At 37.5% G+C, this 16590-nt stretch overlaps 1 protein-coding gene across 1 annotated transcript; it reads left to right on the forward strand.

The window, feature by feature from the left end:
- Positions 1-4263: 4263 nt before the first annotated feature.
- On the forward strand, positions 4264-12274 carry tnfaip6 (tumor necrosis factor, alpha-induced protein 6). The gene is made up of 6 exons (XM_084954564.1): positions 4264-4802; positions 6496-6633; positions 7361-7522; positions 11502-11730; positions 11907-11947; positions 12038-12274. The coding sequence occupies exons 1-6, from the start codon at positions 4703-4705 to the stop codon at positions 12136-12138; spliced, it is 771 nt and encodes a 256-aa protein (XP_084810690.1). The 5' UTR covers positions 4264-4702; the 3' UTR covers positions 12139-12274.
- Positions 12275-16590: the final 4316 nt, after the last annotated feature.

The raw sequence follows: 16590 nt of genomic DNA on the forward strand, positions 1-16590 counted from the left end.
ACTGTACAATACAGAAAAACAAGACTGCATTCAAAATTATGTTGTATAAAATGGGCTTCAACAGGGCAAATAACAAAAGCGTGTATTTTGCACTTGTTTTTACTGTTTAAAGAGTACAAAGAAAACAAAATGAATATATAGGAATAAAATACTATTCCCTTCAAAGTAAATAATGCCCAGAAAGTGAGCTGACTTGGCCAAGGTTTGTGCTCTCAGAGTGCTTCTTGTTTTATTTATTTTCTGCTTTGGTCATGAAAAAAAGATGCTTTAAGGTTTAGATACATGCTAAATTAAAAAAATAACTCTGTGTGGTCAGCATTGTGCTGCCCTTCCTTTTTTCTGTTTACATTTAACATATTTTTTCGCCCTCATGACAGACATGATGTCAGTAGTCTAAATAATTTAGTACACTTTTATTGTTATTTCATCATGATGCAGACTACTCACTCTGAGCAGTGTAACCACTTTTGCTGCTGCAGTTGTAAAACACATGGAAATGATGATGAATCTCGTGGTTAAACGTGGCTGTGATGTACAGTATGACACAATTATGTTGCCTGAGAAGGACTTTCCATGTGTGGGATGGAATGGGAGGGGCACATGGAGAATTAAGACCTATACATGATTTCCTCCCAGATCTGGAATCCATTCAGACAATTTTGCCTGGAAGCCATTGGCGTGATTGTGTGTGTGATTCTGAGGTTAAGCGATATGTTGCTTATGGGGGTGTCAGTGACTGGATTTGGTGTAGAGTGCTTCCTGTAAACCATGGACTATGTTTAACTATACCTAACTGTGTTTATTATATTTTAGTCAGTGAGTTGTCGCTTTGCCGTTCAACACAAAAAAATCCTAAACAGATACCTTGTTTAACCCTTTAACGTCCCGTTCTTTTTCTAGTAACAAACAATAATCTCGAATTTCTTCTTCGGAGTCTCATGATGCAACATTAACAAACTAAGAGTAGCATTTACTTCCATAGATGACTAAAAAGGTAAAAGACCAGTACACTGCTAAGCAGGTATTGCCGTCATAAAGTAAGGAACTGTTTTGCTGTTGGATATCCTAAAATGATTTATGCATTGTGGTTTACAAAGATGTGTATCATTTGATTGAGAACTGACAATGCCATTCAGAGTGGACCACTAGGATTTCACTCCACTGTATTCAAGCTGGTGAGTATCAAAGAGAGGAAAAATGTCTCTCGGGGCATTTATTATGTGGTAAGAAGGTCCCACAGCCAGCATGCAGGTATTTGGTGTCATCATGTATTTGTAACTTTCCTTTTTTGTAAAGCTCAAAGTCAGGACTGTAAAACCTCCTTAGTTATGCACTTTTTCTTTTTCACTGACCTCTTTTCACTCTATATGTGTTTATATGTCACTTCACCTTTAATCATTTGTTATTATTATTTTTGTCTCTCTTTAACAGTGTGTGTTTTGTCCTTTCTCCCTCCGCCATCCTCAACAGATTGTGACAGACTGTAATTTTACACCCAAGTGCTTTCTATCTAACATCTGCACAGTCATGAAAGTATTGGAGAGCAACTTGTGGTTCAGTATCTCAGTCAAGGATACTTTGGCGCGCAGACCGGAGCAGCCAGGAATCAAACTACCAACCTTCCAGTTAGTAGATGACCTTCTCTACCTCCTGAGCTACAGCCACCCCAAGTTTACAGCACCTAGTATTCCCAGGTGGTCTCGCATCAAAGCCTTCTCAAAGCCAGCTTGGCTTCCGAGATCAGACGAGATTGGGCGTGTTCTGGTTGGTAGGTTTTAAGCCTACAATAATTATTATTATTACAAAGTAAAGACCCTAGAGTAATACAAAGAAAACCCCAGCAATCTGATACTCTCCTATAAGCAAGCGCTTGGTGACAGGGGGAAGAAAAAACTCCCTTTTAACAGAAAGAAATCTCCTGCAGGTTTAGGGAGGGGCAGCCATCTGGGGTGGTGGCAGGTGACCCCAAGTTGATCTCTGATGTGTTAACTGGAGTGTCAATGTTATATAGAAAGCACTAGGGTGTGAAAAAAGTGCTTCTATGCATGTGGGTGAAGTAGGGATGTTGTTTAAAGCACTATATAAAAACCTGTCCATTTACCATTAATATAAAGCACCACTGTTGCAGCGATTTGGTGATATGTATATAAAATAGAACTGAAAGTGAAATCAAATATATTAGGCCTACTGTTACAGCTTTATGCTTTAATAGTAGTCAAAACAATAAATGTTGCTAGGCAAATATTCAAATCCTCAAAATGCTCTAGGTTTCTAAAACTTCTTGGCTGTCCTTGATGTGGCTCTAAAGAAATGTATAAGAATTATTCCTAAATTGCTGTGAAAACACAATTCCAATTTTACTTCAGTGCCCATTGACTGAAGCTGTGCAAAACGAACATCTGGAAACCCCCACACAGGACTGTATGCTGTTACATCAAACTCCCCTCTGTGGCATGTGCTATTGAGCAACTTTGCTGACAGGACTGCAGAGAAACAGAACAAGCAATCCTTTTCCTATGTTGAATGAGTGAATATAAAAGATAGAGGCACCATCACGCAGGCCCGTGACACCACCCACTGGTTCTCGACACAGCATTTTAGGGGGGGAAAAAGCAGGTTTGCTAAACTCAGAAAACTAACTAAAAATATGACGGGTCCTGATCGCTTTGAAAAACTGGTGAATGGCCTCATCAGCAATTCATCATCAGTGCATCACAGGTATATGAGTTATTTTAACGTGCATCGAATGTAAAGTATACTTTTACCATTTCATAGCAACAGAAAGAAACAGAGCTGTGGTTTTACTCAGCATTTTCTGAAAATTAGTCCAGATAACCAGGAAGTGATTCATACGTCATGAATTACTTTGACCGTCAGTTACTAGTAAATATTACAGGCTCCAGTTGCCTAGGTAACCCATAAACGTTTTTACTACCCTGTCATCAGTCAACCAACCATATGCTTTACTTTAAATTGTCAGCTGTATCTCAACTGCGCACTTTTCGAAAAAACAGTTTACCTCGGGACTTGACCACTTCCTGTTGTGCTACTCCATCACGTCTTTGACTTGCTGTGGACTTGGTCACCATGCAGCTGTGAATCATCTTCAATGTGGACTCTCCACTTTAGTAAAGTATCTTCAGGGTAAAATAAATAAATAAATAAAACAAGTCTGTCTTATTTTTTATTGTTTGCAATTTGTGTTTATATTTAATGGATATCTCCTGGGTACTGGTGTTTCTTTAATAAGGGTTACACTCACAAATGTTTTGGAAACTTTCACAGTAGGTTTGTGCTACTGTTAAACATAGTATTATACTTAAATTAAGCACTATATTTAACTCTGAGTGCTGATTTCATTGAATCCATTGGCCACTTTTTGTTAAAAAAACAAAATAAAGTACTTGTGGCCAGTGCAGTAATACTGAAGCTCCACAATGTGAGCCCGAAGTGTCCTAAAACAATGTCTAATGCCACAGTGGCTACATGTTTTTGCAGGCTGGGACACCTACCAGTCAAGTAGTCACAACCTTAACATTAAGCCTTACCACAACACAAATGTTTAAGTTATATACGTATATAGTTATCCCCCACTGTGCAGTTGTCTTAAAGGAGGAAATTAGCGTTAAAGATCCAAACAGAATTTTTTTGTTCTTGAGTTGTGTATTTCTCTCACAAACACAACACACACAAACACAGAGTTCAGTGGAGACTGACTCAATTTTGAACCAGCCTTCAGCGGTCATTAGAGGAACTCTAGTTTTTGGCACTAAGTGTTGGAATTGATCCTGTACGTGAGAGTTGGGCTAAAATCTAAAAACACAGCACACAACTCTCATCTTTATAATTTGAAACTTTATAATTAGTTATTTAGTTCACTGTTCATGTGAGAATACAAACACCTAGCTAATGCTGATGACACTCACAGAGAAATATACAGTATAATGGAGCATGACAACCACATTAATAAAAATTAAAGCAACAATGTTAGAAGTGTTTTCAGTTTGAATGACTCCTACATGTTTTCTAAGGCAGTGTAAGTCTTTCTCATAATGAATTCTTATGTACAGTAATGTACAGTATTTTATTTATAAATGACTTTTAAAACTCAACAACTGTTTTTTTTTTTAATCATTAAATATACTGCTCAAAAAATAAAAAGAACACAAATCTGGTCTTTGTGGATTAAAAATTCATGTAAACAGTCCTTACTGACACACAAACTTGTTTAGAACAAAATGATATAACAAAGGTGACTGTAAACCAAAATAATCAACCCACATCAAAAATCAAAGGTAAGATGGTTCAAGTGCTCTCTGACTTTTTTTATGCAGTGTGTAAATATAACTTTACACGCTCCTCTGTTGTTAAACACATTTCCACAATGTCTAACCCATTACAAAACCTCTGAATTGACTTGCTTTATTTTTAAGAAGGTCTTTTTCTGACAACACAAACGTCTGTTGTAGTGAACAGACAAACAGTACTAACTCCAGCATTTATCTTTATTTGTGCTGGATACTGTAAAAGTAGTCACTGGCTGCAGTTAATTATCTCACACCAGACTACTTGATACCTCCCACCTCTCCTGGGAGGCACCAGCAGTCAGCGTTTGGTATATAAAGCCAGAAGCAGCAGAGGGGCATAGGAGAGAACTACTGGAAACATCTGGAGAGAACAGCTGTGCACTGAGGGCTGCAGGATGCGTGTCTTGGCTCTTCTTTGGTTACTCGGGTTTGTGCTAAAGGAGGTGGAGGCATGGAGCTACAGTAACGGAATTTTTCACAATTCAATTTGGCTAGGTAAGACCGAAAGATTCCTTTTTTTCATGCTGTGGAAGATAGAAACATTGAAATGTTTTTTCAGAAACTGTTATCCAGTTCAGATAAGAACAACTGCATCCCCTTAGAGCTGCGAAGTCAGTTTTTGGTTATTCATAAAAACTAGTTCAACTTCCAGCTACCTGTAATTATTAGAAAGTTTTCTCCAGTGTTAATCCACAGCAGAGGTTATTTTCACATAAAGGCTTGTTGTCAGGAGGATTAATAGGCTATACAGTAGTCCAGCTGCTTCCCTCGTGCCAAACTGCACGTTTATGACCTGGCAGGAGTGCTGCAGGAGGCCAGTAAACATGAGGAAATGACTTCATCTCTGGGCTTTCCAAAATGTCCAGATCACAAGAAAGTTCAATACTGTTTCTGCTAATCTGGGAATGTGATTGCTTTCCATTATTGTGACATTAATAATGTTACTGAGGAGTTTTGAGGAGTCTGCAATAATGCTAATCAAACAAACTGCTGTTTAAATATATATATATATATATATATATATATATATATATATATATATATATATATATATATATATATATATATATATATATATATATATATATATATATATATGTGTGTGTATATATATATGTATATATATATATGTGTATATATATATATATATATGTATGTGTATATATATATGTATATATATATATGTGTATATATATATATATATATGTATGTATATATATATATATATATATATATATATATATATATATATATATATATATATATATATATATATATATATATATATATATGTGTGTGTGTATGTATATATATATATATATATATATATATATATATATATATATATATATATATATATATATATATATATATATATATATATATATATATATATGTGTGTGTGTGTGTACCTGAACATTTGTTTGGAAAGAAAATATAGATTAATGAATTAAAAAAATTAAAATACATTAAATAGATTCAATATAATAAATGAATGATGAATTTGTATGCCATTTATTGTCTGTATATCTTCATAAAATAAAACCATAAAATTCTATTCATTTATTTACTCATTTATTTCCTATGTTTCCAACTTTGCTTAGTTTTGATTTTGGCAGTTTCAGTCCTTCATACAGAAGCAAGACTGAAGAAAAAGAATTCATACAATATTTGTTACTTGGTTACATGTTTATATGAACTTTTAAGGTCAGTCATTGTTACAGAACATACTGATGTAGTACTATGTAGAGTGCTGGATATCACCAGTCTGAGCCGACATGTTGAAAAGGCTACTGTAGTTTAATTATTGTAAAAACATTACATTCATTAAAAAGATCAAAAGATCAAAATATCAACTGTTGGCTAATTTAGAATGTTTTCTGCCAAGTTTTGCAGTCAAGCATGCGTAAAAGCACAGGATCAGCAGAAGACTCCCTGTTGATAGGACGAAATTGTTGGTGGCCTTCCAATTTCCAATTTGAAAAAAAAAAGAAAGAAAGAATCACACAGTGTTTTTCATTCTCTCTCACAATAATAACATGGTGTCCAAATTGGCTGTAACCACTGGGTCCTTTTAAACATGCCTCAGGCACAAAATCACTATGCTATGTAGAATCTCTAGTCTTTATCTCTGTATGCAGAGAATCCCAAGGCTTAGACTTCCTTTTCTGTTCTCTGTCTTTGACAGAACAAGCAGCTGGAGTTTACCACCGGGAATCACGCAAAGGAAGATACCAGTTGACATATAAAGAGGCCAAGGCTGTCTGCAAGTATGAGGGAGGGACGCTGGCCACTTACGAACAACTGGAGGCAGCTCGTCAAATAGGTCTGCAGCAGTTCATTCGCAAACACAACACACACACACAGAGTTCCTTCCAGAGAAAGAAAGTGTGTGTGGACTGTAATTCATCAGAAGTGATTCACTCAAAACACATGCAGGCGCTTCCTTAATGTGTAGTCCATCAAACATCCTGATGTAACATCTTAAACCCCTGGAATGCTTTTAACTTGTAGGAAAAGTGGTGCATGTGCTGACATGGTAAAGGTCAAAAGGAAGAAGTTAGTGAAACAATTCTTTCCATGAGTGTTTCCATGGGTGCCTGTTGCCTTAATCCCATCTCCCATCTTGCCTAATTTTAAACACTCCCTGTATATTGTAAAAGTCTGTTAACAACTTCTTTGGTGGGTAGTGTCACTGTTCCCACAGCACAGAAATGGACTCTGCCTCTGCCTCTGGCCTTACAATCAGCCTTACTGTCAGCTGTTACAGCTGAGTTTCTCCACAGGAGTCTACCCAGGAGGCCATGTTTTATCTGGCCTGCTCTGGGGGGCTGCTGATTGTGACTCTAACTTAAATTCCTCTGTGTGTGCACACATAGGAAAAACAGCCAAATCTTGGTCCCCAACAGGTTTTGACCAGCTGTTCTCTGGTTCTTAGCAGAGTTAAAAGACTTCTCATACTTTGTAGCATACAGTAGTTTATTTGTGTCAGTATTATCAACAGCTCATGGGGGATAGTTGGGGGAAAAAAACATATTTCTTCTCATGTTCAGGCTTTCATGTCTGCGCTGCTGGATGGTTTGACAAAGGACGCGTTGGCTACCCAATCGTTAAATCCGGAACCAACTGTGGTTTTGGGAAGGTTGGCATAATTGACTACGGATACAGGCTGAACAAAAGTGAGAAATGGGATGTTTACTGCTACAACCCAAACTGTGAGTATGACGTTCCCTTTTTGTTGTGCACTGTTTAATATTTTAACATCATTCATTAATAAAATGACTATGTATAATTGGAAAGGGTGGCTCTTAGTGGCAGTCCCACATAGAATTATCACCAGGTTATGAAGCAGCAGCAGAGCTGCCAAAAAGATACAAATGTAGATGTGCCAAAAACAATTCCTCTGGAGATCACTTGAGGTTGGCTCCAGAAGTGAGACAGACTCCTATGTTAAAATAGAAAAACTTTACAGTAGAAATAAACATTTTTACAGCCTTTAACCAAAACCAGTTTTATCATCAATAGCTAATTTTAACCTTCATAACAACTGCACAGTTTATAATTTTACTTAAACTCATCCATTTGGATACTGGTAAAACTTGCACCATGTTCCAGTAACCTCAAAACATGGAACATGCTAAGTCAGTATATATAAACAGGATTTGTATCACTAGACACACAGCACAATACTTGGTGCTTAAAAACACAGCTTCACATTCATGGATAGAGTCTGGTCAGTGCTCTGCATATTGTTTATTTAGTGAGTCAGTACACATTAAAACCTTTACAGCTTTACCACTGTTTATCTTTACTGCTGTCATCTTGAGGTGCCTCAGATTTAGCACAGTTTTGTGTCAAACATGGAGGACCATAAAGGCAACTAGTGCAGATGAGACCATAGTGGGACCATTTTTTGTCTTGACTCACAACCATAATTTCAGTCATGGTCAGAAAATGAATAAACCTGGTGGATGCCAGTGGAACTGATGAATAACAGATAACTAAGACACATTCTGGCTTATGAGCTCTAACAGCTCAATGTTGACCCTGAATAATGCTGCATCATTTTCTATTGAAAGTTTAGTTTCTCTCCAGTTTAATGTCTCATTGTACTCTGAAATAAAAGCATAGTACAAATAAGCAATCGGAAAAACCCAAAAAACAAATAAATTTGACTCATCAAAGTAGCCACCTTTGGCAGATATAACAGCTGAACACACCCGTGGCATTCTTTCTACAATAGACATCAAATATTCTTCATAAAGTTTTTCCGGTATCTCTAACAGAAGTTCCCATAAATGTGGCACTTGTAGGTTGCTTTGCTTTCACCCTTCTGTCCAGTTAATCCCAAACCAGCTCGATGAGGTTTAAGTCTGGAGACTGCGGTGACTGTTTGTTTAAGCATGTTTTCAAGCTTACCCTCTTGTTCTTTTTTCCTGAGGTAGTTCTGGCTTGGACTTATGTTTTGGGTCATTATCTTGCTGTAGGATGAACCCCTGACCAACTAAACGCATACCAGAGAGCATGCCAATGCAGAATGCTGTAGTAGCCGTTTTGGTTTAGTTTTTCTCTCAGTCTGTACAAGTCACCGACCCTCAATCCAGCAAAACAGTCCCAGACCATCACAGTTCCTCCTCCATGTTCGACAGTTGACGCCACACACTGTGGAACCATCCTTTCGCCTACTTCACAGGGTACAGAGATCCTGCATGATGAACTGAAGATTTCAAATTTTGATCCATCAGTCCATAATACCTTCTTCCAGTCTTCAGTAGTCCAATGATGGTGTTTCATGGCCGGGCAAGCCTCTTTGCCTTACGTCTTAGTAATGGCTTTCTTGCTGCAACTCGTCCTGTCAAACCTACAGCTCAAAGTCTTCTCTTCACAGTTGAAACTGAGACTTGCTTACTACGACCACTATTAAGCTGTGCTTGAAGCTGTTGTCCTGTGAGCCCGCCAATCATGTAAGCTGTTAACTCTCAGAAACTTGTCCTCTGATTCAGTTGTGTCTTTGGGTCTGTCAGACCTCTTCCTGTCACAGTTTGTTTCTGAGTGCCTTTTGATGGTGAAGGAAACTGTACTCACTGACACCTTGACTTTCTTTGAAATTTCTCTATAGAAAAGACCTTTTTAAGTGTCATGATGGCCTGCCTCTTTTCCATTGGTAATTGCCTTTTTTCTTGCCATTTTTGTAGCAACACACTACTTTCTGCAGTGGAGTACTGTTCAACTGATACGAGGGTTTGGTACCATAGTGTGTTCTAACACTGCTTTTATGCAGACAAAGAGGTTGTAACTAACCCAGAAACGTAGGAAAACTGTAGGAATTAGCTGCTTTCAAGGCTTGATCAACCTCCATATTTGAGGAAATGTTCAGTTGCTCCATAATATATCGCACCTACTTACAGGTGTCACGATCAAGGGATAATTAGCGTTATTCACTTCACTTCTTGGTGGTCATGATGCCTGTGTATGTGTGTGTATATACACACACATCAAAATTTGTATCCTTGGTGAAATTTTGTTCAAGTCACCACTAAATACGTAATGAAGAATTGGAATTGAGATAACCTTAGAAAGAAGCAACACTTAAGTGGCACTTTAGTAGAAAACAAACTGTTGCAGGACTGTCTCTTGCTCTCTTACTCCTAGCTAAGAACATGTTGTCTTATATAATGTATATGACAATACACACACTGATATGCAGAATAATAAAATACTGATGGAATTTAATGTTTCTTTTAGAAAATATAAATTTTATTTAAACCAGTTTATGAAACTGGTTATAGTTCTCTCATCCCAAAATTTGGCAGTTTAGATCACCACATCAGCCAGCTGTGGAATCCCTCTCACCATGTCTGGATCAGACATTTTGGCTAAACTGTACCCTTTGATAGATGTTAGCTTACTGTTGCAAATCTGAACAAAAAATGAAAGATTCTGTAAGACATTAATTTTGTGTCGCTCAAAGCAGTGATTGTCACCGTCTCAACATGTGTGTTTGATTTTTGTCTTGCTCAACAACAGGATTCCTTTTCTCTGTTTTGAATTTATTCAGAGCTCACATGAAAGGGACATCCCAAACTTAAATGTTTCATATGCTGAGGCACAGTCCCAGCAACAGACTAAAAGAATAAATTGTTGACACTACATTTTTCCTCCCCATTGGGTTATATTACCCAGTTATCTTTTTGTAAAGTCAAATCAGTTTTTTTAAAGTAGGTAAAATCATATATTGCACGAGTATATTCTAGAAGAGTCATGTGCTGCTTTTTACAGGTGTAAAATAAAGTATAGAAGGGAAATATGCAGCGAACATTGATTTTAATTTCAAAAGCCACCATATATCAATGTACTGCAAGAGCTCCTACCAGCCTTCTTCAGTGCTGGTGTACCCTACAATAACAGATGCTTGCCTTGCTATTAAAGTGATACAGAATTGCTATATTGAGGTTATGTTCTGTAGTGCCCAGCACAAGAATACCACCAAAGAACAGTTTTTACCAGTGGAACATTCAGCTGAGCTCGGTGAGCTGTGAAAGATGTTGACTTAAAGTATTAAACTAACTGTAACCATGTTTGAGTAAATTCTCAAAAAAGTTATGAGTATAATAAAGTATTACACATCACTTCTTACCTACACAACAGTTGTAGACTACTCCACTATTTTCCTTCTACTGAAAATGAACTGAAATCATTTGATTGTAGCCAAAGTGCAGGAAGAAAAAGGCAGATTTGGTTGAATTTTATTTCAGTCCACCCAGGGTTAAGATAACTGAAGAACCATTGTGATGCGAGTAAGGACATTTGTGACTGTAATGTAATTACTGAATTAAGTACATGCACACATACATGTACTAAATACTGCATGCTGAAAAATATAATGTGATTAATGTTATGCATTACTTTAGAAAGAAAAGTGTAACTTTGTAACTAGCAAACATGGAGTGTTTAATAGTTTAGTCCCAGTTATAGTCAGCTAGCACTCTAAAGGTTCATGCAAAAAAAAAGAAAAAAAAGAAGACAGTAATCTATTATGGTGAAGGTTGGGGGTGTTTATAGCTGCTGGTTCTCAGACTGATTAAACAGAAATAAAAAAATTAGAGTAATAGCTGAATTTTATTTCCTTTATATAAATATATTCTCATATTATATTTTCTGAAAACCTTGATCCACTCATGTCATTTCTTATAGCCAAGGAGTGTGGCGGGGTCCTGACAGAGCAGCAGAAGATCATCCAGTCTCCTGGGTTCCCTGAGGAGTATGAAGATGAACAGATCTGCTACTGGCACATCCGAGTCCGCCTGGGCCAGAAGATCCGCCTCCACTTCATGGAGTTTGATGTAGAGGATGATACAGAGTGTCTGGCAGATTACTTGGAGGTTTACGACAGCTACGATGACGTATCGGGCTTTGCTGGGAGGTAAGAAAAACTAGCTGGGTAGTTATTTAGCACAGAAGATGTCCGAATTTAGGAAAAATGTCAGTTAAATGTTTTAAGAACCCAAGGTAACATTTTCACAGCCTCAAATACCAAATCTTTTAATTACAAGAAAAACAATGCAAGAAAGTGTCTGACTTTATAAAATCTATTTCCAGGTTCTGTGGTGATTATTTGCCAGATGATATAATCAGCACAGGTGAGAGCCCTCACATTTTCACATCAAAAGAACACAAAGAAACATTTGGATTTAAAGCAATACAAAACATTTGTTTGTGATGTTTTCCAGGGAACGTGATGACACTGAAGTTCCTCTCTGATGCTTCGGTTACAGCTGGGGGCTTCCAGTTACAGTATATTGCTTTTAATGCATCTCTCCCACATAAATAAAGCCCCTCCTTTGACTGATGGTTTAATACACTGACATAATCCTGTTGCTGTATTTATGATGTTACCTTATGTACTTGATTAAAAATTCTCTGTAGCTGATTAAAGGAATAATTATTTGAGAAAAATAAGGATACATTCTTTTTTTTATGTCAGAGCTGGTGAAAGACAGGAGAAGATAATAACATAAAGACAAGAAGGAGGAATTGAAAAAGTAAAGGGACAAAAAGAGAGAGAGAAAAGGACAAAAGTCGTTGATAGACCAAACAGATCTGTGTCAAACACACAATAAACAAACAGCACCTAAAAGATAAAACTGAGACAGGTACACAACCAAACAGAATTTAGCTGTTGCAGTGAAGCGGTGATTGAGACCGCAAGGTGAGGAAAAGCAGACCCAGGACCCATGTCAACAGCCCCCACTGTCCCGACTGACGAGCCCAAATTGGGGGCCCAGCAGGACACGGGAACAGTAACCCACTCAATCGACAATGCTAAAATATTACATTTGCAGCATTCTTCATCTGTTCTAACCACTAATGGGTTCTGTGTTCATTCCAAGTTTAGTTTCAGGCATAAAATTTTATTCACAAAACAAAAACAACACTGGCTGTTACATAGGGTGACTGTAACTCAGGTGGTAGAGCAGAAGGTTGCTGATTTAAAACCTTGGCTACTCCAGACTGCATGCTTGGGCGAGACCCAATAAGCACAGATAAAGTGCTTTGAGTGCTCAGGAAGAGTAAAAAAGCTCTATATAAGAATAATGTTTTGTGCTGTCTGTTTTGTTTTTTTGTTTTTTTTTGTCTGTATACTTAAATACAGCAACCCACCCCGGATAAGCGGAAGAAGATAGATGCATGGATAGTTAAATAAATATCTACCATATTAGCAAAACATTTTTATTATTAGCTGTCAATGTATTTTTTAGAACCATTCCTTAAAAAAAAAAGAACATAAAAGAATAAGCAATAAAACGCTACACTTAAAACTGCCCATATGGAAAAGATATATATAAATCTTATAAAGTTTGTATCTGTCTTGTGTGAAACTTGTATGAAAAGCATACAAGAGTGAAAACAGATACAAGATCCCTTGAAAAATCATATCAATGAAACTTGTATGTTTTTGGATACTTACTAAAACAATATATAAAAATGTAATGAGAAAGTGGCCACTTTCATGAGTAAATCGTATAAGCCTTATATGATTCACTATATGAAGTAGGCCTCATCTTATGTAAGTCTTTCATAAGTTTTTACTATTTCTTTTCCATATGGGTGTATTATTGGCAAAATGCACATAAATTATCAAAACTAAAAGGCTAAAACTATCACGTTTTTCATTGATAATGTGCTAAAGGACTTATTAAGAGTTTCACACTGCACTCCAAATTGGTCAGGAAGGAAAAAACTGTCTATTTGCTAATGCTAGTTTTGTTCCACACAAAATGTGGTTTGTAACTGATCTCAGAACAGTGAAAACAGAGCCAGCTTTAGCTTTCCTAGCCTGCTAATCTCCCAACGTTTTCCTGTTAGACACTGATTTACAATGCACATGCTCAAACAAGGAAAAAGCTGCGAGCTGTTATCCTCTCGGCTTGACAAGCTGAAGTCATTGATTACAGGAGATCGATACTTTTATACAGTCACTGAGATGGAGATGCCCGTGAAATGGAGCCATGCTCCAGTTTCCAGTAAGAGCCAAGAGAAATATGCTTTCAGTGACAACAGTTAACTAAGGCAAAATAATAACAGTAATGTAAATGACTGATAACGGACTCACACATTCCCACAGAGCTTAAAATATCAAACTGCTGTACAGAGCTTTTCCTCTCACACCACTTATTTATCTGCAGCAGCTGTCTTGCTTTCAAGCTGTGTATGTAACGCTTCTATTTTTTTTAAATTCATTGTGCCAATGCAATTGCATTGAGGCGCACTACAGTTATTTGTCAGACTTATTATTTGATTTATTACTATGGTCATTTTTTTATTATTCTCCTTCTTTGAAGGTTCTGGCTTTTTTGGATATAATGAACTGCTCGTGCATTCTGTGGACAATATGGCATCAAACTCTGGAATGCGAGTGCGTGTCTGAGTAGTTCCTGTTGGCTATTTAAGTATTACTGCACTGCTTATAGAAACATGTAAGGATGAGCAGATTTAGGGTTAGAGGAAGGCAACTGGCATTTCAGCAAGTTAAAAAAAATGTTGTTGTCACAGTCTGGCTGCGAAGCTGACTGTGTGAGGAGTGGAAGAGGACCAAATTGCAGTCACGCAAAAATAAACTTGATATTGACAAAATGCACCGTTTATTGAGGCTGATAGAACAGCACAAAATAAAAGGGTGAAACAACGCAAAGCTAAACAAAACCTAAACTGGGAAAACTTAAAAGAAAACATGAAGCATCCTAAACATGAAAAACTTGATGAAGAGGAAATAAACATGAAAACCCTTAAACGTGGTAACTTGACTTGAATAGAAGGAGGCATGGCAAATTCCTCTCTCTATAATTTGGAGATTAGCTTTCATTAATTTCCTGTTGATACTGTTGTTAGAACACAGTGGCTAATCAACATCCACAAGGACAACTTTAGTCCCACAAAAAACATCTGCGTACGTAGCAGGCACTTCAGTGAGGAGTCTTTGTTGTGACTGCTGGATGACTGAGGAAACTGAAAAAGGGAGCTCTATCACTCACTGTTTTCATGGGATGACTACAAAATACCCACAGTGAATGTTTGGGAGCAGCGATCACTTCAATGGAACTGAATGTCGACTCTGAGGCAGAGATGGAAAAAGCAGGGCCTGATCACGATTACTGGGTGACACCAAAAACAGCAGCGATGGCAAAGGAGATAGCTAAATAGAAACAAAGCCTTACAAACACCAGATAGAGGTGCTACAGCTGCAATCCCATTTTTTCATACAGCATTCTGCAAGCTCAGACGAAGACATTTGGTTTTACACCAGGTAGGTGGTGTAAATCTTTGGGAGACCACATCAGAATTCAGTGGTTCTGTGGCTTCTGTAAGTTTGTTTCATGAATTGGGGGCTTGTCCATTCTTTTTTGTTGTTTGTTCTTTTCGTTGTATGTTGAGTAAGTTGCTTATATTGTGTTGGGTAAGTTGCTTGTATTGACCTTTGTTCCCCACTACTTTTCTGGTTGGCAATTTTTTCTTGTCTGTGAGGGTGTCAAAATGGAGCTTAAGTTGGAAGACTTCACTTTAAATCCAACTTAAGTAAAGTTGAATAGATTTAAGAAGGGTGACTAACTTACACTTACTTACCCATCCCAGTTATTGAAGAGCCATTTAAGCATGTTTTTGTTGAATGTCTCGGACTACTTCTAAAAACAAAATCAGGAAACCAGTACGTTCTCACAATGATGTGTACTGCAAACCGGGAGTGTGACGAGGGGCTGCCTCTGCTGTTATTCGTTGTCAGAGAGACAAATCAGAAACCTTTAGGGTTCAGTCCCACTGACTGTTTTTGGCCACACTATACATGGACCATTGCGTCTGTTAAAAGAAAAATTCCTCTTGGACAAGTTAAATTCCAAAGAGAACATACTTGATTACATTAGCTTGAGGCAGAGATGGAGCGACTGCATAATACCCGCAGTCTTGATTGTAATGTTTTTCATTGACCTACATGTCATCAGGACACTGCTCCCCAGCACACGGTAACATAAATGGTTTTAAACTAGTTTTATGTTCAATGACAGTATTTGTCCTCGGTTCTATGTCTGGAATATACCAGGTGTACCAAAAGCATTATTATAACCTGTAGCAGCAGATTGTGAGCAGGACTCATGATAGCCAGCCGAAGGGCCCACTAGAGGGCCCACTTGCAAATATTACAAATGACATATCATACTTAGCAAACACTGAGAATTAAAAAGTCATTTCAGTCTAACCTATTATGTCAGACATACTCTAAATCTGCAAAGAATGAACATTTAATCATAGCTTGAAGAGAAAGATCAAGAAAGAGTCTTCTCGCTTTCTTTCTGATGATCCCAAAGCACGTCAGATGTACGACCCAGTCATCTTGTAACAGTCACTACCACCCAGAGCTCCTGAACCCTATGCATCAGTCTTCCTTTTTTTTAACTTCCACCATTTATTGCTTTCTTTTCCCTTTACTGGTTTTCTCTTCTTGATTTCCACAGGCATTCTAGAGACTACCATCCAATGCTATCCTCATATCAACTTTCAGCCTCCCATGTCTTTCAGATTGCATCTTGTGCACACAGTAGTCCACACGGGTCTTATACATCTCCCTGCTCCTCCCTCTTGCAATATGTTCAAAAAAATCCATGTCCATTCTTTATGCAAAATCTACTACTATCTGCACATCTCTCCTTAACACCATACCAACACCTCCCCATCACCTCTGTTCCCTCCATCTACATGTGTGTTGAAGTCAGCTTCATTCAGCACTCTTCCC

This window comes from Perissodus microlepis, chromosome 16, assembly GCF_051167445.1.
Source record: "Perissodus microlepis isolate ML-2025 ecotype Zambia chromosome 16, ASM5116744v1, whole genome shotgun sequence".
NCBI classification, from domain to species: domain Eukaryota; kingdom Metazoa; phylum Chordata; class Actinopteri; order Cichliformes; family Cichlidae; genus Perissodus; species Perissodus microlepis.